This window comes from Adelges cooleyi, unplaced genomic scaffold (assembly GCF_023614345.1).
Source record: "Adelges cooleyi isolate 19-005CV unplaced genomic scaffold, UGA_ACOO_1.1 ACOO_flye_CR_arks_rails_tigmint_CR_PRNA_247, whole genome shotgun sequence".
NCBI classification, from domain to species: Eukaryota; Metazoa; Arthropoda; class Insecta; order Hemiptera; family Adelgidae; genus Adelges; species Adelges cooleyi.
Genome location: NW_026095912.1, coordinates 1963100 through 1984650, shown reverse-complemented (window position 1 = coordinate 1984650; position 21551 = coordinate 1963100). Strand labels below are relative to the sequence as shown.

General features: G+C 27.4%; 1 protein-coding gene across 2 annotated transcripts; it reads left to right on the top strand.

The window, feature by feature from the left end:
- Positions 1–744: 744 nt before the first annotated feature.
- On the top strand, positions 745–21121 carry LOC126836676 (uncharacterized). 2 transcript variants are annotated; one of them, XM_050570279.1, is made up of 9 exons: positions 745–860; positions 3290–3388; positions 3508–3600; positions 3757–3864; positions 4567–4707; positions 4994–5027; positions 18762–18868; positions 20295–20492; positions 20583–21121. In XM_050570279.1, exons 3-9 carry the CDS (start codon positions 3569–3571, stop codon positions 20839–20841), a joined length of 879 nt encoding a protein of 292 aa, XP_050426236.1. In that variant the 5' UTR covers positions 745–860; positions 3290–3388; positions 3508–3568; the 3' UTR covers positions 20842–21121. The 2 variants fall into 2 exon arrangements, with proteins under 2 accessions (XP_050426236.1, XP_050426237.1); XM_050570280.1 differs by lacking the exons at positions 18762–18868; positions 20295–20492; positions 20583–21121 and adding an exon at positions 15283–15404 and having other exon boundaries at positions 4994–5134.
- Positions 21122–21551: the final 430 nt, after the last annotated feature.

Below are 21551 nucleotides of genomic sequence, written 5' to 3'. Positions count from 1 at the left end.
TGTTCTATCGTGGTTGCAGACTCGGCTGTTTAAATACTACATTATTATAGCCAAACAGTCTTCATCGGTCTTGTTGAGGCTGTCGTACAATGTTATGGTTTTCTTTTTCGGATTTACTGTTACTAACTTCCAGTGTTTTTCCTTGTTGACTGGTATGAGGATCAAATCTTTTTTATATATGACAGTAAATGGACCTCTAACGTGTGTTAAATAATTCATTATTCAAACGTATAAAAATATATATTATTGTATTTAAATAACATAAAAGATCTTATCTGTCCTCTAACAAAACAATGTAACAACAAAATACATTTGTACGGCATCGTAAACTATTTTAAACTGAACATTTAAATTCGGAAACCGTCAATTAATATAGCGGTGATAAGAAGACACAAACATTTTATTTAAATAATAATTAACTGAAATAATTTTAGGGGGAAAAAAAGTGTATTGAATTATCATTAAAAGCACAACATATTTGTCGATTGTCGAGTATATAATTTTGTACTATAATATACAGATAAATATCATAATACAATAAGAAATGAAAAAAATTAAGTACAAGTAAAGTTATTGATTTTTTAAAATCTACTTTTTTCTTGGCGCGTTTTTTTTATGAAATCGCTGTTGGCACTACAAATAATTTAGGTTATGTACGAGTACAATTTGGTTTTTATCATAAATTATCAGCTGTCAGAAAAACTGCGTTCATCAGCTCTTTTGCTCATGTGTAATTTTTCATTACATAATAGATGATGTACGATATTTTACCTACAAAATAATATATTGATTAATATACCGTTTTGATATGTATTGTTTCTCGTATTTACTACGTTGAACTATCGAATGAACTGCTAAACGTAAGTACTTTATTTTATTATTTATGTTAAATTCTGCGCAGACTTTATAAAAATAAACGGCAATTAAATTTCTAATATTGTGCGCATCGATATAAGATTATTAAAGTTTTGTGCTGAATAAAAACCACCTTATTATAGAATTGGAATCACTTTAATTGTTATTGGAAATCCCAATCATATTGTTTATACTTCGATTAAGTATTTTTTATCCTTCTGCGGAAGTAAGAGTGTTATTAAGGGTAGCTGTTCTTATCTAGGTTTAATTATCGTTGGGTTAAGTATGGCTACTTAGTTCCATAAGTACAAAAACACACGATCTCAAAATTGAATTCTATCCAAATTTTCATGTACACATTTTGGTTTTGAATAAATCATTGTTTTTATTCTTATCTTATCAACAAATAACATTAAATTAAAATATTTGTTTACAACCTATGTTATAACTAATAAGTCTATGGTAAACTCGAAATATCAATAGATTAACTACAAAAAAAGTAAATTACTCTTAAATTATGCTAAAATACTATAATTTTGTATGGAAATAAACTGTAAAATAAGTTATTCGAATTTATTTTTATTTTTTATTTAAAAGAAATTATATTTATAATTTTATATGAATCAGCTATATTTCAACTATTTGTGTCACTCGTATAGTAAGTAAAACAATTATATGGGCTTACATCATATATTACAGACTACATCACCACATCATACATTGGTAGATTTTAATTAATTTTTTTTAGGTTTTGTAATAAGTTTGAAGAACATAAACTAAAATGCAGTTTTTATTGGATATTATCAAATTTACAGCCCTTTTTACTGTGTGAGTACCTATATTTAAAGACTTACGCAGTAAGTAGTAGCAGTACTAAATATTTAGACATTTATTTTTCATACTTTTCTATATTTACTAATTCAATTTCTCTTTATTTTATTGAACTTTATAAAACAAAACACGGTTAAATTTATTAAAAATGAACATAACAGTATTTTATGTAATAAGGTATGAATGAACCTTATCACACATAACAGGCTATCACATTTTTTTAAAGGCAAAAATTTATATTTTTTAAAGATATCAGCGATATTTTTTTTATAATTTGTGTTTGTATAATTTTAGCATAAAAAATGAAGACCGTTTTACGTATATTTCAATCACATAGTTTAATAAAATATAACAGTAAATTAAAATATAAATTAAAATAATTTTTTTGAAAATAGTAGGTACGTTTTGCATCAATATATTTTCCTACCTACTACCCATTTATATTAGAAATAGTACGTTTTGCATTGTCGCCCCACAATTATTCGAGTAACGTTTATAAAAAATACCATACAAATACTATTAAAGTACAGTTTTTACTCACATTTTTAACATGATTTTGTATAAATACCTATATTATTTATTATACATTAATATAAATAAGAGCAAGTAGATTACCATTAAATTATGCTAGTATATTGGTTGAAAATTAATAAATATTAATATCTTAATTGTTGTTATTACAACGCTTAAAAGACGATTGGGGGGAGTGGCGGTTTAGCTTTCACCAGTGCCTAAACATCAGAATGTTCACTATTAAATAAAAAATAAAAACATAATAGAAAATGAATTTTGTGTAATTGTATTTTTGTCATCAATGACATTGCTCAAAATAAGGGTGATATCCTTCGGACGATTACAATTTTGTATACTAAAAGTTTAGATTTTAACTATTTCCTCGTTTTTCTCAGTAATAAAATCATTCAATAAATATATATATATATATATATACCGGGTGATTGGTTAATAATGGAACAGTCAAAAACTTAGAAGATATTAAACTTTTTTTATAATTTTGTAGTTATTAGTTCGGACAAATTTAATATATTTTTGAAAAATATAACCCCATTCCTTATTTTATGTTAAAAACGTATGAACTTAAGAATTTAAAATGATAACGTATATATTTTATTAACTTTTCAAATTAAGAAAAAATTGCTGAACATTTTGAATGGTCGATAACCAATTTTGAATAATTAGTTTTCAAGTTATTAAATTTCAAAATTTATGACCAAAAGGGAAGGGCAGTTGAGTAATGCGCGCAGATAAAAACTCTAATCACCGCTCTACCCTAGTCCTAAATTTTAAACTTAAACAACTTTGAAATTAATTATCTAAAACTGGTTATCGACCAGTCAAAATATTCAGAAAATTATTCATAATTCAAAAAAAATAATCAAATATATAAGTTACTATTTAAAAAACTCAAGGTTATAAGATCTTAACATATAAGGGAACAAGTAAAAACTTTAAAAAAATTAAAAATTAAATTAAATTAATTTTGTCCCAACTATTAACTATACAATTTAAAAAAAAGTCTAATATCTTTTAAGTTATTGACTTGTCCATAATTAACCCATCACCCAGTATAATTTTTTTTTTTTAGGTTTTATTGAACCGATACATCTACTAATAAGTTTGGAGAATCTGAACAAGAGAGCAGTTATTACTTAATATTATCAAATACAGAGCCGCTTTCTGCAGTGTAAGTTTATTTAATAATTTACTATATCCTTTTACAAAATCATCACATATGATTCTGATTTTATCTAAGAATCTTATAATTAATTGAAACATATTTTTATAAGTATAATTTTATCATAGTTAAAATTGTTATTTCACATTCAAGATAGAAATTGATAGAAATTAAGATAAACCAGTCATAATGGATAAACATATGGAGCCTCTTTCCACTGGGTAAGTTCAATTTTTATCGCAATTTTGATAATGAGCTCACCGTCCTGATTTTAAACTATTTTAAAATTAGATTTTTACCAATAATTGTGTGTAAAAAAGTTATAATGCTTTTGATTACTTTAGATGTAATAATTTTCTTACCTTGTTTCTTATTAGAATTACTGAATCAAACTATGATGCGACAAGTATTAAAGTTGAAAAAACCATCGAAGTCGACAACATTTTAAATTCCACAAATTCAATTCCAGTGCTCCTATCTAATGAGTAAGCTTATTTGTTAACTGTTCAAATAACCGTCATTATGAATATAAATCAGTTTCTAAAGAAACGTTTAAAATTCAAATTTATATTTTGGGAGACATCAATATACAGGGTGTCCCATTTTAAAATACTAATCGATTTTTCTCTAAAAATACTAATCCAATCAAAAAGTTGCTTATTAGAGACTTTTAGAGTACAAAAGGGGACGTTATAAAAATTTAAAAAATAGGGTCCAAAATTCAAAATGGCTGACTTACGGTCAAAAACATGTTTTTTTTAACGGAAACAATGTATTTTTTGTTAACCAAAGAAATTTTCTTATCAAAACTAACAACTTTTGTAGGAAAATTTGTTCGGTAAAACCCCATAATTTGTAAATTAATTATTTTTAGCTATTTTTAGTTTTGTTATTTTATTTTGATGCATATGGTAACCTTGTCATGTGTAGTAACCTTGGTATGTGTGGTAACCTTGGTTTGTGTGGTAACCATGGTATTTTTAGTAACTTTGGTATATGTGGTAAACATGGTATGTGTGGTAACAATGGTTTTTGTCTTTGTGATACACAAGAAAGGGAATAACCTTATCGATAAAGATAATGATAAACATACCACGGTTACCACACATACCATAGTTTAGTATTTTAAAATGGGACACCCTGTATAACCTCATCACTACTCTACAAATGTTGTTTTATATTCTTAGCAAACCAAACACCTTGTCTGTAAACAAATGGGAGGTCGACGAAATTGATAACGATTGTTATTTCAAATCTACGATACAAATTGAAGAAAATCAAGATTTGGCAGTTCTAAAAGACGAATATGCGGACTCTGTTTCTACTAGGTAAGTCTGTTTTTTTAATCGTCATTTGTTATATAAACAATAAACAAAAAAACAGGTTTTAATTTCTTTGCGATCTACTTACCCTAGATAAATATATAATATTGTATGCTTCATTATAATATTATTTATCAATTGAGTAAGCATATTTGTTAACTGTTCACATAATCATTATTATTAATATAAGAAACTTTAACTTTTTGAGTTGAAACTCAAACTTCAAAAATGTATTTAGCAGACACAAAAATATAAACTAACTACTCTAAAAAGGTGTTTTTTTTATTGCTAGTAAACCAATCACTGTGGCTGTAAATAAATGGGAGGTCGACGAAATAGACAACGATTGTTATTTCAAATCTTCGATACAAATTGAAGAAAATCAAGATTTAGCAGTTGTAAAAGACGAATATGTAGACACTCTTTCCACTAGGTAAGTCCGTTTTTTTATTGCCATTTATATAATCAGAAAACAAAAATTTTCTTTCAATTTTGCTGGACTACATACCTTAGATAAATGGTTCATAAATTTATAATATTGTATGATTCGTTATAATATAATTTACCAGTTCATGCCCAATATTACTTGGTACGTAATTATAACATAATAAGGATTTACTTTAACTCAATGTTCAAAAATATAATTTGGGAGACACAAAATATAATCTCTTTACTCTAAAAGGTTGTTCTTCAATCGTTAGCAATGCTTCGTTATAATATGTTAAGATTGATTGGAAAATTACACAGCATGTCTGTTACGAAAAAAAGAATTTCTCAATTTTTTAGCATGTAACATGCTTAAGACTTGGCCTCCCAACTCGAAAACGACACAAAAAATCGACACGAAATAGTCTACCTCACACACCCAGTGGACTATTCCCTTATTCTTATCTTAAATATTAGTCTTATCTTGCCTTGGTCTCGCTCTCGCTCATTCTCAGTTCTGGGTTTTGCCTAGCTATCTTGGTCGGTATATCATTGGGCAATATGGTAATGTCCATTCCCTTAATAATAATGACGGCGTGGGCACAGCACCTCTACTAATATTATGCTGCACGACTGAAATGGTCGTAGCTGTCCCTATTACGTCACTGATGCGGCGCTCATATACACTGTGTAACATATAACATATGATGCAACCAAAATAATAACAAATAATATTTAAATTATATATAAGATCTCCATAAACACGCTTAGAAACAGATTAATGGGGACTTTATTGATATGTTTAAGACATCGAATAGATCGTAAAAAAAAATATTGGGCATCATTCCGAACTTAACCATATATTTTAAATATACAATCTCGACTAATAGTATCTGATTAATTATTAACTATTGAAATTTCAAATTTGTGTAATAATTGAGTCTTTAAAAGTTCATTGGTCTGAAATAAAGTTGTTTGTTCTTTAGATTAAATAGATAAAATCAGGTTTTTTATAAATACATACATCTCAATGAATAAATTCTAATTTAAAAGTTTGTCACAACTTACTATAAATGTTAATAAAATTGTTATTACATTTATTTTACTCGTTTCTTTAAGTTTTGTTGGATCAGACAATGACACAACAAGTATTAAAAATGTTAATATTATTTTAGGCCTATTGGCATTTATGTAGGAGGATGTTAGGTATAGCCATAGACCAAGCAAATCCCGAAGTTGGAAGACTTACCCGAGAACAGTTTAACAATATTACAGGTTTAGAATGCCATGGTAAGATGTCATATATAAAATACAAAGATAATTAGTTACGTTGATTACCTAAGTGTGTGAGATGTATTTCATTAATTCCAAAGACGAATCAATCAGTATAAAATATTACGGTTAATAATATTCGGATAAAATAAAACGTTTTAGTAAGTTTTATTTAAACGCTCGTTTTGAAACTACTGTTTTCTTGTCATTTATACTGATTAGTAATAACATAATTTAAAATATTCAAAAGGAATTAAAAAACGCAATAAGTATGTAGGCAAGCAACGGAGGGTGTCAAGTTTATATTGTAATCATTAAAATATTTTGAACTTTTTCAGACAATTGGTATTTGCAAGCATAATATGTGTACCTTTATATTCTTATCTGGTGCAATTCTTCAAAAAAATCTTGCATTTTCCATACAACTTATACTTGATGCAAGCTCAAAAAACGAGTGTAATGTTTTTTTCTGCACGATTCACTTTAAATTATAAATTAAAACACAATTTTTTTGTGAAACAATTACTAAAATCAAAATATTTATAAGCTTGAAATTTACTATAACATAAAAAAATACATAAAATGACTGAAATGACAAAAAATCGAGAGACCGTGTAAATTTAAGAGCTTGTTGTCAATAGAAAAAAGCACCAAATGCTTCACACTAAAAATAGATAGATGATTGATCTTAGCCTTATTATAAAAAAAAATATACATGTAGAACGGACTTGATATCAATGCGGTAATTTGATGTTGAATTTGAAAAACTTCTGTGTTAGTGTTTTTCTACAAGACATAAAGGAGATAGGCCAAGATTAAAAATGATTACGTGGACCTAGGTAGTACATTTTCATGGAAAGTATACTCTGGTCAATTTTATCATAAGCTTTAGTCCGTATGTACTACATCAACTTGGTATTTTGTTTTAAATGTATCTATAATAAAATAATCGAATTTACAATAATGCGCTTAATACCAGCTAACAGATATGATAAAATTAGCACAATTGCTATTATTTAAAAAACAGTGTATTTTGAAATTATTATTTTATTAAAATATAACAAATTGCCAGTCTATAAGATAAAATTTGATGTGATTTGAGGTAATGAGCTAATGTTTACTTGAATCTTCACAAATTATAGGTACTCGCTAAAAATGTTTATTTAAGAACAGTTTTATTCATTAACATAAGCAATGTCTGTAAAAAAAAAAAATTGATTTGATAATATTATAAATAATATTTTTTTTGAGAAGTTATCCAGTTTTATACTTAACCGATATTAATATTAATGATACCAACCGAAATGGCAATAATTGTTTTCCTTGAAAATTAATGGATCACTTTTGAGTTTAAATTTTTAAGGAAATGGCGTTATAACTATAACTGAAACCCATACCGGTCTTTACTCGGCTGAGTATGTTAACATACATGCTGTCGGTACTCGGTTCTTAAACATACTTAAGTCAGAGCGTGGCTGAATTTAGGGCTGAAAAGAACTTATACAAAAATACGGGTAAATACCATTGGCCGATAATGCGAAAAAAGTATATGTTTTATTTCGTTTTATCAAAAGTATAAGCCTCTCCGACAAAATTTGGGTTATGGGTATTTGCCCATAACTATTATTTATAATGCATTCGTAAAGAAAAAAATTATTTGATAAAATATCTACGCTTGTTCTCTTAATTTTCTCTATCAAGCTTCTTGTACTTCTATAGAAAGACGACAGTATTTTTTTTTAACATATCTCTGTATATAGTCAACTGGATATTAACACCAATAATATATAAAAAAAGAATCTAAACGGTGTAGACTACATCTATATTGTGTATAAATTCGGCATGACATGAATCATGTTCCAATTCAACGAGTGATGTTATTGGACATTTGGTCTTGATTCCTAATAACGAATTTTTAAATTCCATAATATTATCTTCTACATGTTTTTCGTCTGCAATAAACATATAATTCTTCTAAACTTTTGCACTTTTTTTAAACCACTACTCACTAGACGAGATGACAATATTTTGGATAAAAATGTCATTCTCTTTTTTTGATAAACCTTATATTTTACATTTAAAATAACATTTTTTACTTTTTCAAAATACCTATAAGATTTTTTATGAATTATACATATTTGTCTTTCCAATAATGTTACTTCCATTTAGCATAAAGTTAATTTAGCGTAAACAAATATGTTTTCAAAAAGAAAAATTATAAAATTACAATTATTTTTACAGTAAACTAGTTTAAAACATTATAAGAATTATCCACTATTATTAAAAAACAAAACATATATACATACAAAATTTAAACCAGGCTGAACTTGCCTCTATAAACTTTTTTTTTTTTTAATGATTTGAATACCATAAATGATTTTTATTATTATTATTTTTACATTATTAATATCAATACTAGTGAAACTTTGACGGCAGTCTTGATACCGGTTAGGATAAGTCTAAGGACAATTTTTTATTCCAACGGCGTTGATTAGTTTTTAATGTTATATTTAAAAATAATATTTATGTGCTGAAATTCTAGTGTTGCTTGTGAATACATAATATATAGTTGGGTCCCCTATCCCCCTTGGTTCACTTAAAATAAAAACGACAATTTTATGTTGCCTATAGCCGTAAAAAAGCCAAATCCGCCTCTGTCAATATGAGTCTAATACCTTATAACATAAGTATGATTAATTACAAATATTTGATTTGTTACAACCATTATAATTAGGTACCACTATATTATTGTATACTTTATTAGTTATTACCATACAAGTAGAGTAGGTCGGTACCACCTACTAAACCTACTATATACAAAAATAAAATAGAGATGTCAAAACGGCCTATGGGAAGTGCTATAAAATCCTAGCCCCCCTCCTACTCGCGTCAGGTAACGGTCCGCGTTATAAAATAAAGTCCCTTGTTCTGGCGGTGAAATGTCCTAGACCCTTAACGATATCCGCTTTAGATAAGACTATTCTTTAATGTTTCCGTCCGTTTCGGTGTTTAACAGTTTATTATTCGAGAAACTATAGGAGTCGTCCCGTCTAGTAATTTTAACACAATATTATAAGTACTGACACACTTTAATAGCGTACTAGACAATACACTAAGGAGCTGCACAGCTGCCACCAAAACGATTTAAGTAATCCTTTAAATGTTTGAAAACTGTGTCGGTTTAAGGGTTTTTTTTCTCTTATGGTTAATATTATGTTTTATTTTATTTTCAATAAATATAAATCAATTAACATATTAAATATTATGTTATTAGGCTGGCTACAAGAAATTTCGTGTATTTTGATTGCCACAAAAGAAAATTTTAACAATAATTATTATTGTTGTCAATAGTTTGTATATTTTTTTGTTGTTTTCGATTCTACAAGTGTAGACAAATCCGTATTCTAAGATTTTTTAAATTTCCAATTAAAATGATTAATATTGAAAACCTTTAAATTTACATTTTAACCGAAAATATGTTGTTTTATATAATTTTTATTTGGCATTATCATTTGTCAATATTCTTTAAACTGGATTTTTTCGACAATTTTTATTCATTTAATTAACGGCAGTTGGTTGAATTGGCAAGAAAAAAGTAATACAAATTTACTGACTGCTACTAGATTGATATTTAAGCAATTCGATTTCATCTTTAGTGGACGGTCATAACTAAGTGCAGTCTTGGCAGACAATTTTAGTTTAAGATACCGTTTAAGACTAGAATTCCCCCCTCCCCGAATCCGTAACAGTTGAAATTATGTTTTATGTCATCTAAAATTGGGTAAGAAACAAGGACACCCACCAATATTATAAAATATCATTAACACCAATAGTTTTTAAATAATTCTGTGTTGCTTTTGGCGAGTTTTGATTTACTCGGGAAGTACAGTGCACAGTTGTAATATTCAGTAATAATCGATGATTCAGTATATAAGTTGTACAAAAGATTTGTGTGTATAAAATTTGACTTATTCCAAATGGTATATGGTGCAGTCGAGTGTATGTCATGGATCAATATTGAGTAGTTGTTTTGACAAAAAGAAATGATCAAAACAACATATGAGTGGCCTTTAAAAATTACAGGTCGCTGGTAAAAAAGGAAATAAACAAAACAGAATTGTATTGTTGATTTGGATGGATTTAACCTTTCTTCACAAATTTCTACTTAGACTTTTTTTCAGGATATCAATAATATTGTTAAAACTTGTGTTAATACTTGTTAAAATATATCGAGGGTTCAAATACAAAAAGAAAAACATATCGTTGTAAGAACAGTACCTAATTCTAAAGAAATCACCGAATGTTTTTGACAAAAAATTACATTACATTTTTTTAAGCAGTAAAATGTCGAGTCTCCGTCTTCCAAAGTGTGTACATGGTGTGTATTTAGTGTGTGTAATAATAGTATATCTGGTTCGATAAAATAATCGACTTTCGTTGCCTTTTCATAACCTTCGAATTTTCAGTATAAAAAATTTACAAATTTATATACAGGGTGATTTCTATATCATGGGCCACACAATATCTCATAGGGTTTAATAAGAAATTGAATGTTTTATTTCATATTGTTTTTATATAATGTGTAAAAAAGTTGTCAGTTTATGACAACTTTTTTGTTTTAACCCCCCCTCCCATCTTAGTTTTTTTGATAGCAACTTTTGAAATTGCAACGCATATATTTTACTAACTTCTTAAATTTAGAATAATGTACTAAACAATTTTACTAATTGATAACCAGATTCTGACATCTATTTTTTAAGAGTTTAAAAGTTGATGGGAGGAGAAGTGCGGTTAGGAAATGCCCGTAGATAAACATGATACTAAAATCCACCTTTCCTCCTGTCCTAAACTTAGGAAACTAGTTATCGACTAGTCAACATTTTTAGTACATTATTCTCAATTTAAAAAGTTAATAAAATCTATACGTTACCATTTAAGTTTCAAAAGTTTCTATCAAAAAAACTAAGTTGGGACGGGGTAAAACAAAACATAAATTGTAATACGTTGAGATCACATTGTATAAAAACAATATGAAAAAAAAAACATCATTAACATAATTTCCTATTAGACCATGTGAGACGTTAAGTGGCCCGTGATAAAAAATCACCCTGTATAATTTTGTTGTTAGGTCGACGTATTTTTCTTTTTTAAATTTAAATCTTGATTTGTGAATATTCTTACCGGCAGCGGTTAAAAAAAATGTACTGAAACATTAATGTGCACAAATGCCGAAAATATGTACGTGTTTCGAAAATATTTTTGATTTACTATGATAAGCGGTGATATGTTAAAAGAAAATGAGGGACAGTTAAGGGCTTGATGAGCGGATTGGGAATCGGTGATTATAAGAAACTTTCGAGGAGATAGCGATTTGAAGACAAGAAGAGCTTCAATAATAGCCGTGCATTCTGTAGTGAATGAAGAGGAATAGAATTAGTTTATTTAATCTGGAGACTTGGAATGTGAACCGCATAGCCAGCTCTCGTTTCCGAAACTGATCCGTCGGTAAAAACATTGCGTCAAGTGTCAGGAAAATTGAAAGATATGTAATCATTAAAGAGAGAATCAACTATATTGTGAGAGGTAGAACGAATTGTACTTATGTGGAATCTTAATAAATGAGGGTTTATGGTAGTGGGAATGGTAAGAGTAAGAGCTGAAAAATGTACGTCAAAAATAGGCAAATGTTTGTTAGAACATAAAATACAAGGGAGCAAAGAGTGAAAGGAATTGATTGATTTTACCAGAAAAGGAAGAGATTTAGGAGTGAGTGCCAGGATGAATTGAGTGATAGCCATTGGTCTGCCAGTGATCGGAGAGGAAGTTCTTTTTAATAAAAACTTACCACCCGACCATTTAGAAAAACTAAACTGAGTTAAGTATCAAGAATAAGACTAAGGTAACGAATAGAGAAAACATATTGGATTGTGGAATTTTCAAAAATTATTGGAGGAGGATCGTTTAAAATACGACGACGGGAAAAAATAACAACATTACATTTATCAGCAGCTAGGGAAAAAGAGTTATCTGAAAGTTCTATCTTAAAAACTCGTACGGTTTTTTTTAGAGAGTGAGGTTTTTGTATAATTTCGCACACTGGCACATGTGTTTCAAAAGTTATACCGAGTTCAAAATTAAACAAAGATTAAAAAGCATGATTTTCTATGCAAGTATTATTTATCGAATTCTCGCCTAACAGTAAACTCGAAAACACATTTTTTTACTACAGAAAACACTTGGGTGATTCGATGCGCGTTTCCATTTCCACTGTTTACATAAATGAAAATAATATACGAATCGAAAAATTCAAGGTCTTAAGAAATTCACGCCCAACCCGACTTATCGACGATTTTCTAGAATAATAATAAAAGAACAACCAAACGAAGTATTTTGTATTATTAAAAGTTGATTTTAAACAAAAGTTAAATTACATTACAGTCGCTTTCATTATTTCTACCAGGCCTCAAGGTCATAACATATCATTGCGTTTAAAATGATATTAAATTTTCTTCAAAAGCAAAATTATTTAAACGTACCTTCATTTCATATAGAGGCACGTCAAAGAAAAAATATTACCGTTGACCCGGATTGGTAAAGTATTGGGTTAAAACATTTTTTTTAAATTTTATATTAAAGTATTTTTCGTCGATAAAGGCATAAACATTTTCAAGGACAAAGTTAGCTAGGAGTCGTTCGGTTTGGCTTTTTCTATTGCAATAATATTTAATGTAAAAATCCAGCACTGTGGGGTCGGGGCATCGCGGTACTCATTTTTATTTTGTAAAAAAACTGTTATACGAATTTAAGGTAAATAAACGCAATAAAATATTACAAACCGTGTGTTGTTTTTATACTTTATCGTTTTTTATAGCATACTAGCGCATGTAATTGATTACAACGCATACAACGACAATTGATAGTAAAAAATAAAACTTAATTATGAATTGGAAACCAAAATTTGGGTCTCTGGATAAAGAAATTTGTAGACGTTAGAAAATAAAAGACAATAATCAATATTAAAAAAATACTTCACAGCCTGATTCAACACAAGATGGTATTGCTTTTAAATAAATTCAATTGTAATGTAAATTTTCAAAACAAATTTTCTGTTGTAGCCCGTATGCATAGCTTTTTTAATCACATGCGTTTTACCATGGGATTTTCGTTTCGTTATTTGCACCTGATAACTGAATAGTTGTTTATATTTAAACAAAACATTCATATTAAAAAAATACTTACACATACGTAGACTATTGTAAATATTGGCAACTTTTAGTAAACTTTTGTAAACATCTAAAACAAGTAACAACATCTGTATAATACAACATGGGTGAATAGGTATTATACCTACAATGCTATCCATTTGATATTTGTCTAAATTCAATATGGGATATCAAATTACAAATATTTAACTATGTGTTGCTTTATAACGTGCACGATATATAAAAGCAAAACAGTCAGTTATATACTACGTTTTCGTTAAAGCGCCTTTTAATCATTTCAATAGCTAACACCGGAATTTAAAAGTTAAAATGAATTATAAAACAATATTCGTTTTATGTTTAATATTTTTCTGTTTGATGCAAGAAACGTCTGAAATGAGAAAGAGTGCGGAAAAGTTGATTAACTTGACTAAAAAGTTGCCTAAAAAAGTGACTAAAATATTTAAAGGCAGCTCGAGTGATTACACTTTGTTAAGTGACAGTTTGGCTGAAACAAGACCAACTAAAGAAATTCCAACTGAAGCCAGTGGTTCGAATTCAATCGAACCGACTGCAGAACGTCCGACTGTACCTCCGATTACCATAGAGGTAATCAGTATTTAATTTTTATCTTAAATATATTTAAATACATAAGCAATATTAATTGTAGTACCACGGTATGTGTAAAACGGTTTATCTTTTTAATCATTATAATATTATAGAATATTATATTGAATAATTATGAGTATGACTACAGTATATAAGTTTTTTTTAATTTAATAAACTATAGATAATTTGTATTTGTTATCTTATATCTACGCATCAAATGACGTTTATTCATATTCCTAAAAAAATATTGACGTGTTTATTTCAAATGTATTTAGGGTATTTCAGTATTTTAAAATTATTATTATACTATTGAGTTTAAGTAGAAAGCTTCCAGTTTCGGATAAAAATGTTTAAATGAAATATTTACCATTTTATTTATTCATTAAAATTAAGACGGATTATTTCCAAATATTATATTGAACAATACAAACTAGCACTGCTGGCTGTAGATTAAACGTATTATGACGGCCATGGTAAAGGGCACGTAAGTTTTAACTACTATTTAAATTGAGTTATTTAATCATTTAATTACTAGCTATTCGTTAAGAATAATATACTTAAAATTATACTAAAATGTTAAATTATATGGAAAATTGTTTTAATTGTTGTATTAATATAAATGATAATATTATTTTAGGCATACTGGAATTTATGTGGGAGGTTGTTAGGTAAAGTCAAAGACGAAGAAAATCCCGAAGTTGAAAGACTTACCCTAGAACAGTTTAACAATATTACAGGTTTACAATGCCGTGGTAAGATATCAAATATAAAATACAAAGATAATTAGTTACGTTGATTACCCAAGTGCGTGAGATTTATTTCATTAATTCCAAAGACGAATAAATCAGTATAAAATATTACGGTTAATAATATTCGGATAAAATAAAACGTTTTAGTAAGTTTTATTTAAACGCTCGTTTTGAAACTACTGTTTTCTTGTCATTTAAACTGATTAGTAATAACATAATTTAAAATATTCAAAAGGAATTAAAAAACGCAATAAGTATGTAGGCAAGCAACGGAGGTCGACAGTTTTATGTTGTAATCATTAAAATATTTTGAACGTTTTCAGAAAGGTGGTATACCGACAATGGCATTGAATTCGCAGATTTTAAACGTTTAGTGGGAAATAGAGACTTGCACCAGTTGTTTTTAAGCACTCAGCACAGATTCAGCGTCTGATTTACAAACAGACCCGGTAGATAAAATTGTTCAATATAACGTATTGTAAAATATACATTTAATAAAACATATACTTAGTTATTGCAAGCATAATCCGTGTACTTTTATATTCTAATCTGGTGCAATTCTATAACAAAATCTTGCATTTTCCATACATTTTATACTTGATGCAAGCTCAAAAAACGAGTGTAATGTTTTTTCTGCACGATTCACTTTAAGTTATTAATTAAAACACAAGATTTTTGTTATACAATTACTAAATTTAAAATATTTATAAGATTGAAATTTATTATAACAGAAAAAATACATAAAATAACTGGAATGACAAAAAATCGAGACCGTGTAAATTTAAGAGCTTGTTGTCAATAGGAAAAAGCACCAAATGCTTCACACTAAAAAAAGATAGATGATTGATCTCAGCTTTATGATAAAACAATATGCATGCAGAACGGATTTGATAACCATACGATAATTTGATGTTGAATTTGAAAAACTTCCATGTGTCACATCTTATAAACGCTTAGTTTTTTTCTACAAGACATATAGGAGATAGGCCAAGTTTAAAAAGGATTACGTGGACCTAGGTAGTACATTTTCATGGCAAGTATACTCTGGTCAATTTTATCATAGGCTCTAGTCAGTAAATATTACATCAACTTGGTATTTTGTTTTAAATGTATCTATAATAAAATAATCGAATTTACAATACTGCGCTTAATACGAGCTATTAGTTAATCTGTTTGACTGACATGTTTTATCTAATATATGGTACTATTAACTCTTGATTAATATTTTAGTACGTTTAGAGGAATTTGCTATGACTTTTATTAAGAGCTGTCGTTTGTTCTCTATATTTGAATTGTAAAGATTATGCAATTAACACTCTATAATCTAATTATTATATTAATAAAAGAAGAAACTAACATTTTATTTCAATAATAATAATCTAAAATAATTTGAAGAGAAAAATATTATTAAATTATTATTAAAAGCACGCAATATTTGTAAAGTATACGATTTTAATTATCGCATTAATAAAATTAAAAAAAACTAGATTCAAGTACAGTCATTGATTTAAAACAATACTGGCGGGCTTTTTTGTTAAATTGATGTTGGCACAACAAATAATTTGAGGTTATGTACCTTTTGTTTTTATAACGAATTATCAATTGTCAGAAAAACTGCTTTCGTCAGCTCTTTTGCATTTGTTTATTTTTTCATCGTATATTTTACCTACACTATAATATTTTGATTTATACAACGTTTTCTCGTGTATTATTTCTTTAATTTACTAAGATTGAATGATCGAATGAGCTGAAAAACGTAAGTACTTTATGATATTTTATCATTGATTATACATTTTGCGCAGACTTCATTAAATACGGCTATTTCATTTCTAATATTGTGCGCATCGCTATTAGAATTTTAAGGATTTCAGCTCAATAAAACTTTTCTAATTATAATTAACTGTTGAAATAAACATTACTTCAGTTGTTACTGGAAATTCCAATCATAATATACACGAATGAAATAATTTTAATCCAACTGCGGGGAAAAATTGTTATTATTTGTAGCTGTTCTTATCTAGCTTTAATTATCGTTGGATTAGTTATGGCTACTTGTTTCCGCAAGTATAAATTATTTTTTTTTAGTTTTATTCTTAACTTTACGGGTATTCAAATGGACGTTTTGGTTTAATAAAATTATATTTTTTATTTTATTAGCAGTAAATAACATTAAATTAAATTATTTGTATACAACACTATTGTAATTAGCTTGTGTAAAACTCGATATAACAACTTTGAGTCCTTGTTTTATTTGTCATCAATGACGTAGCTCTAAATGAAGACGATTATAACTTTGTATATTAAAAGTCTTACGTTTAACTTAAAAACTAAATAAAAAATCACTTTTTTAAAATTATGCAGGGTTGTGAGATTTTATACATAATATTTTACTATTATATTACATCTACGTAAAATGAGTCATTTTACAATTACAATCTTTTTTTTTTAGAAAAAAAAGCTATTAATTGATTTTTGATCATTACATTAATAGATTATTATAACTATTTTCCTCGTATTTCTCAGTGATCAAATCCATAAATATAAAAACAACTTTTTTTTTTAGGTGTCATTGAACCGATACATCTACTAATAAGTTTGGAGAATCTAAACAAGATAGCAGTTATCACTTAACATTATCAAATACAGAGCCGCTTTCTGCTGAGTAAGACTGTTTAATCATTTATTATATCTTCTACACAATCATCACATATGATTCTGACCCCTTTCAAACATCTTGGAATAATTAATTGGAACATATTTTTATAAGTTTAATTTTGACGTAGATTAAAATTATTATTTCACATTGAAGATAGACATTGATAGAAATTAAGATAAACCAGTCATAATGGATAAACATATGGAGCCTCTTTCTACTGGGTAAGTTCAATTTGTAGCACAATTTTGATAATGAGCTGATTATTCTAATTTTAAAATATTTAAAAATCAAGTTTTTACTAATAATTGTGTGTAAAAAAGTATTGTAAGAAAAGTTGTTTGCTTGTGTGTTTTAATTATTTTTACATAGTTCCTTATTAGTAAATAATCGCAACTATATTGTTTGTAATTACATTAGATGTAAAAATTGGTTTACCTTCTTTTTTTTTAGTTTTGTTGAATCAAACTATGATGCTATAAGTATTAAAGTTGAAAAAACTGATGTCGACAACATTACAGATTCTACAAATTCAATTTAAGTGCCCCTGTCTTATGAGTAAGTTTTTTTGTAACTGTTTATGTAACCATCATTATGAATATAACAAGTTTCTAATAAAACGTTTAAAGTTTAAAAATACATTTTGGGAGACACCAATTTATAACCTCATTAAATCTCAACAAATGTTTTTTTGTTAGCAAACCAAACACCATGTCTGTAAATAAATGGGAGGTCGACGAAATTGATAACAGTTGTTATTTCAAATCTACGATACAAATTGAAGAAAATCAGTTGTAAAAGACGAATATGCGGACTCTGTTTCTACTAGGTAAGTCTGTTTTTTTAATCGTCATTTGTTATATAATCAGAAAACAAAAAACCAGGTTTCAATTTCTTTGTAGACTAATTACTCTAGATAAATTTATAATATTGTATGCTTCATTATAATATTATATTTTAATTGAGTAAGCATATTTGTTAACTGTTCACATAATCATCATTATTAATATAAGAAGTTTTAACTTTTTGAGTTGAAACTCAAACTTCAAAAATGTATTTAGCAGACACAAAAATATAAACTAACTACTCTGAAAATGTGTTTTTTTTAATGCTAGTAAACCAATCACTGTAGCTGTAAATAAATGGGAGATCGACGAAATAGACAACGATTGTTCTTTCAAAACTACGATACAAAGTGAAGAAAATCAAGATATAGCAATTGTCAAGGACGAATATGTGAATACTCTTTCTACTGCGTAAGTGCAGCTTTACTGTCATCATTTTAATAATCACAAACCATAAGTACTGGCAATGTTTATAATCGTTGGTATTTAATATTGTATCTGTATTGAACACGCAATCATTGTTATTGTTTTCGGAGATACAATAGTATATATCCGACGATTGTTTTGAAAACTTCACAACAGGTCTGTTACAATAAAAGCAATACATTAAAAAAAAAAAATGTTCGATTATTTTGCCTACGATTGTTACAAGTATTTTGAGTTTTTATCTTGATACTCTAATAAAAAGAGGGGACGGTGAGTGGATATAGTAGATACGTTTAATATCGTTGTGTATATGTGCGTGTTTCTATTTTGTGAATCCACCTCCTACTTTTTGTCTTATTACGAAATAATAATAACAATAAAAATAATCGAAAACATGTTTTTCATCAAAACAGACATATAGTGTAATTTTAAAAAAAAATTCGGTGGTCCAAATGTTCGTTCATGTTTGGTGTTTTGGCCTATATATAATATATATTTATAAATAGTATACATATGAAGGATCACGGGGAAAAAAGATCAATGTAAATTTTCTTAAATTCCATTTATGAAATTTACTAACAAAATTAAATTTTAGCAATGGTTTGAGTGAGAGAAAAACATATGTTGTCGGTGAACTAAATATATTTGAGTTAAAGGATAAAACAAATACATTTTAATTTTACAGAAAGCGAAAAATAACATAGTATATCATTTTCACGAAATAATTGACATTGATCTATTTTTTCGTCACCCTTCATATTCATTAAGCTTTTAGTATATGTGTTAATAATGTTGTTCTTACCTCCTGTTTATTTATTTTTCACACTTTATATTTTAGCATTAATGAATGGGTTGAGTAGCATAAAACTATTATTTTCAATAAAATAGAAACATTTGTTTCAAATTTTCAGAAAAAGCGTTGTTTCAAAGTAAAAATTCTAAAGGATCTTTTTTGTTAAAAATGTTATCAGAATTTTTATAAATTAACTTCTAATCCGTAAACCAATACAAATTGAGATATTTGCAAAATTTTTTATTTTATGAGCTTTGGCGTTCTGATCATAATCACGCGTACAACATATCGATTAGAACTTTCAGGATTTGTTTAAGGCATCGAATCGTTAATAAAAGAGAAATTTGTATTTGGAATTATTCCGAACTTGACTATATTTATTGGATATATGCCCTGAACGAATAGAATCTGATTAATTATTAACTATTTAAAATTCAAATTTGTATAATAAATGTTTAAAAGTGCTTCGGTCTTCAAAGAAGCTCATTGATCTTTAGATTAGAAAAATCGGATTTTTTTTATACAACTCAATGAAAAATCTAAATAGCTGTGTTTGTTATTACCTAATATAAATACTGAAAATATTGTTATAAAATTTATTTTACTCGTTTCTTTAAGTTTTGTTGGATCAGACATCGACACAACAAGTATTAAAAATAAAGAAAAAAAAATTAGAAAACCAAACACCGTGGCTGTAATTAAACAGGAGGTTGATGAAATCGGAAATGATTATTTTTTTGTATCTGAGATAGAAATTGAAGAAAACCAAGATTTAACAGTTTTCAAGGACGATGATGTGCATCCTCACTTCATTGAGTAAGCATTGTAAAAAAATTAAAAACGTTTCATTTAATATAAACTAGTATTAAGTTTTTATCATAATGTTTTTATTACTATTCTTTTTAGAAATACACTCAACAGTACTATGAAATGCAATCAAATTCAAACTGAAGTAAATCCATCCATATCAATTAAAAAATATATTAAGACACACACAGCCGAGATACCAATTCAGTATGATTTAGACTTGAAGACATTTTTACCTGGGGATCTAAATAAGCTCAAAAGAACACACAAAAGCGACAGAACTTATCAATGTGAGATATGTAAGAAGACATTTTCACATCCTGGAACTCTTAAAAACCACAAAAGGACATACTGTTGAGAACCTTTCAATGTGAAACCTGCTCATCATAAAAATCATCGGGTGTAAGATCTTCAGTACCTGTCATGCCTAAATATGTTAGAAAATTTTACCCCTTGCAATAACTATAACTGTCTGGAGTGACCCATTATATTTTGTAGTAAAGATGTGTTTTTTTGTCATTTTAGGATATGTAAGTATACTCTATGTTATGCAGTTGACTATAAAAATGTTTAGTTATATTTTTTAACTTTATTTACAATTTTGTAGTTTATTGGCATCAAATTTTCTGAATTAATCTTTTGTATTTTGGTTATATAGACTCAACCTGTTGTTATTTTAAAATAAGGTAACTGATTATCAATCTTAATAGTAACTTATTTAAAAAAAGTAAAATTCGACTTAATTTAAACGCCAACGTTTTTAATTTATTTCATTTAAATAATACATTATACTATTTTATTTGTTTTATTTTATTTTGTTCTTTATACAAAATTTGTAGTTTATTGTCATCAACTTGTAAACACTTTCTGAATTAATCGTTTGTATTTTAGTTATAAGACTTAACCTGTCGTTATCTTAATCTGTACCTATTTTAATGATAAATATAAAATTGGACTTAATGGTATCCGTAAATCAGGACGCATTTTTAAAAATATTTTTGTATAAAATGGTTTAGTTAATAAAATCACATAATCTGGACAGTCATAAAAAAAATTTTAAACAAGAAC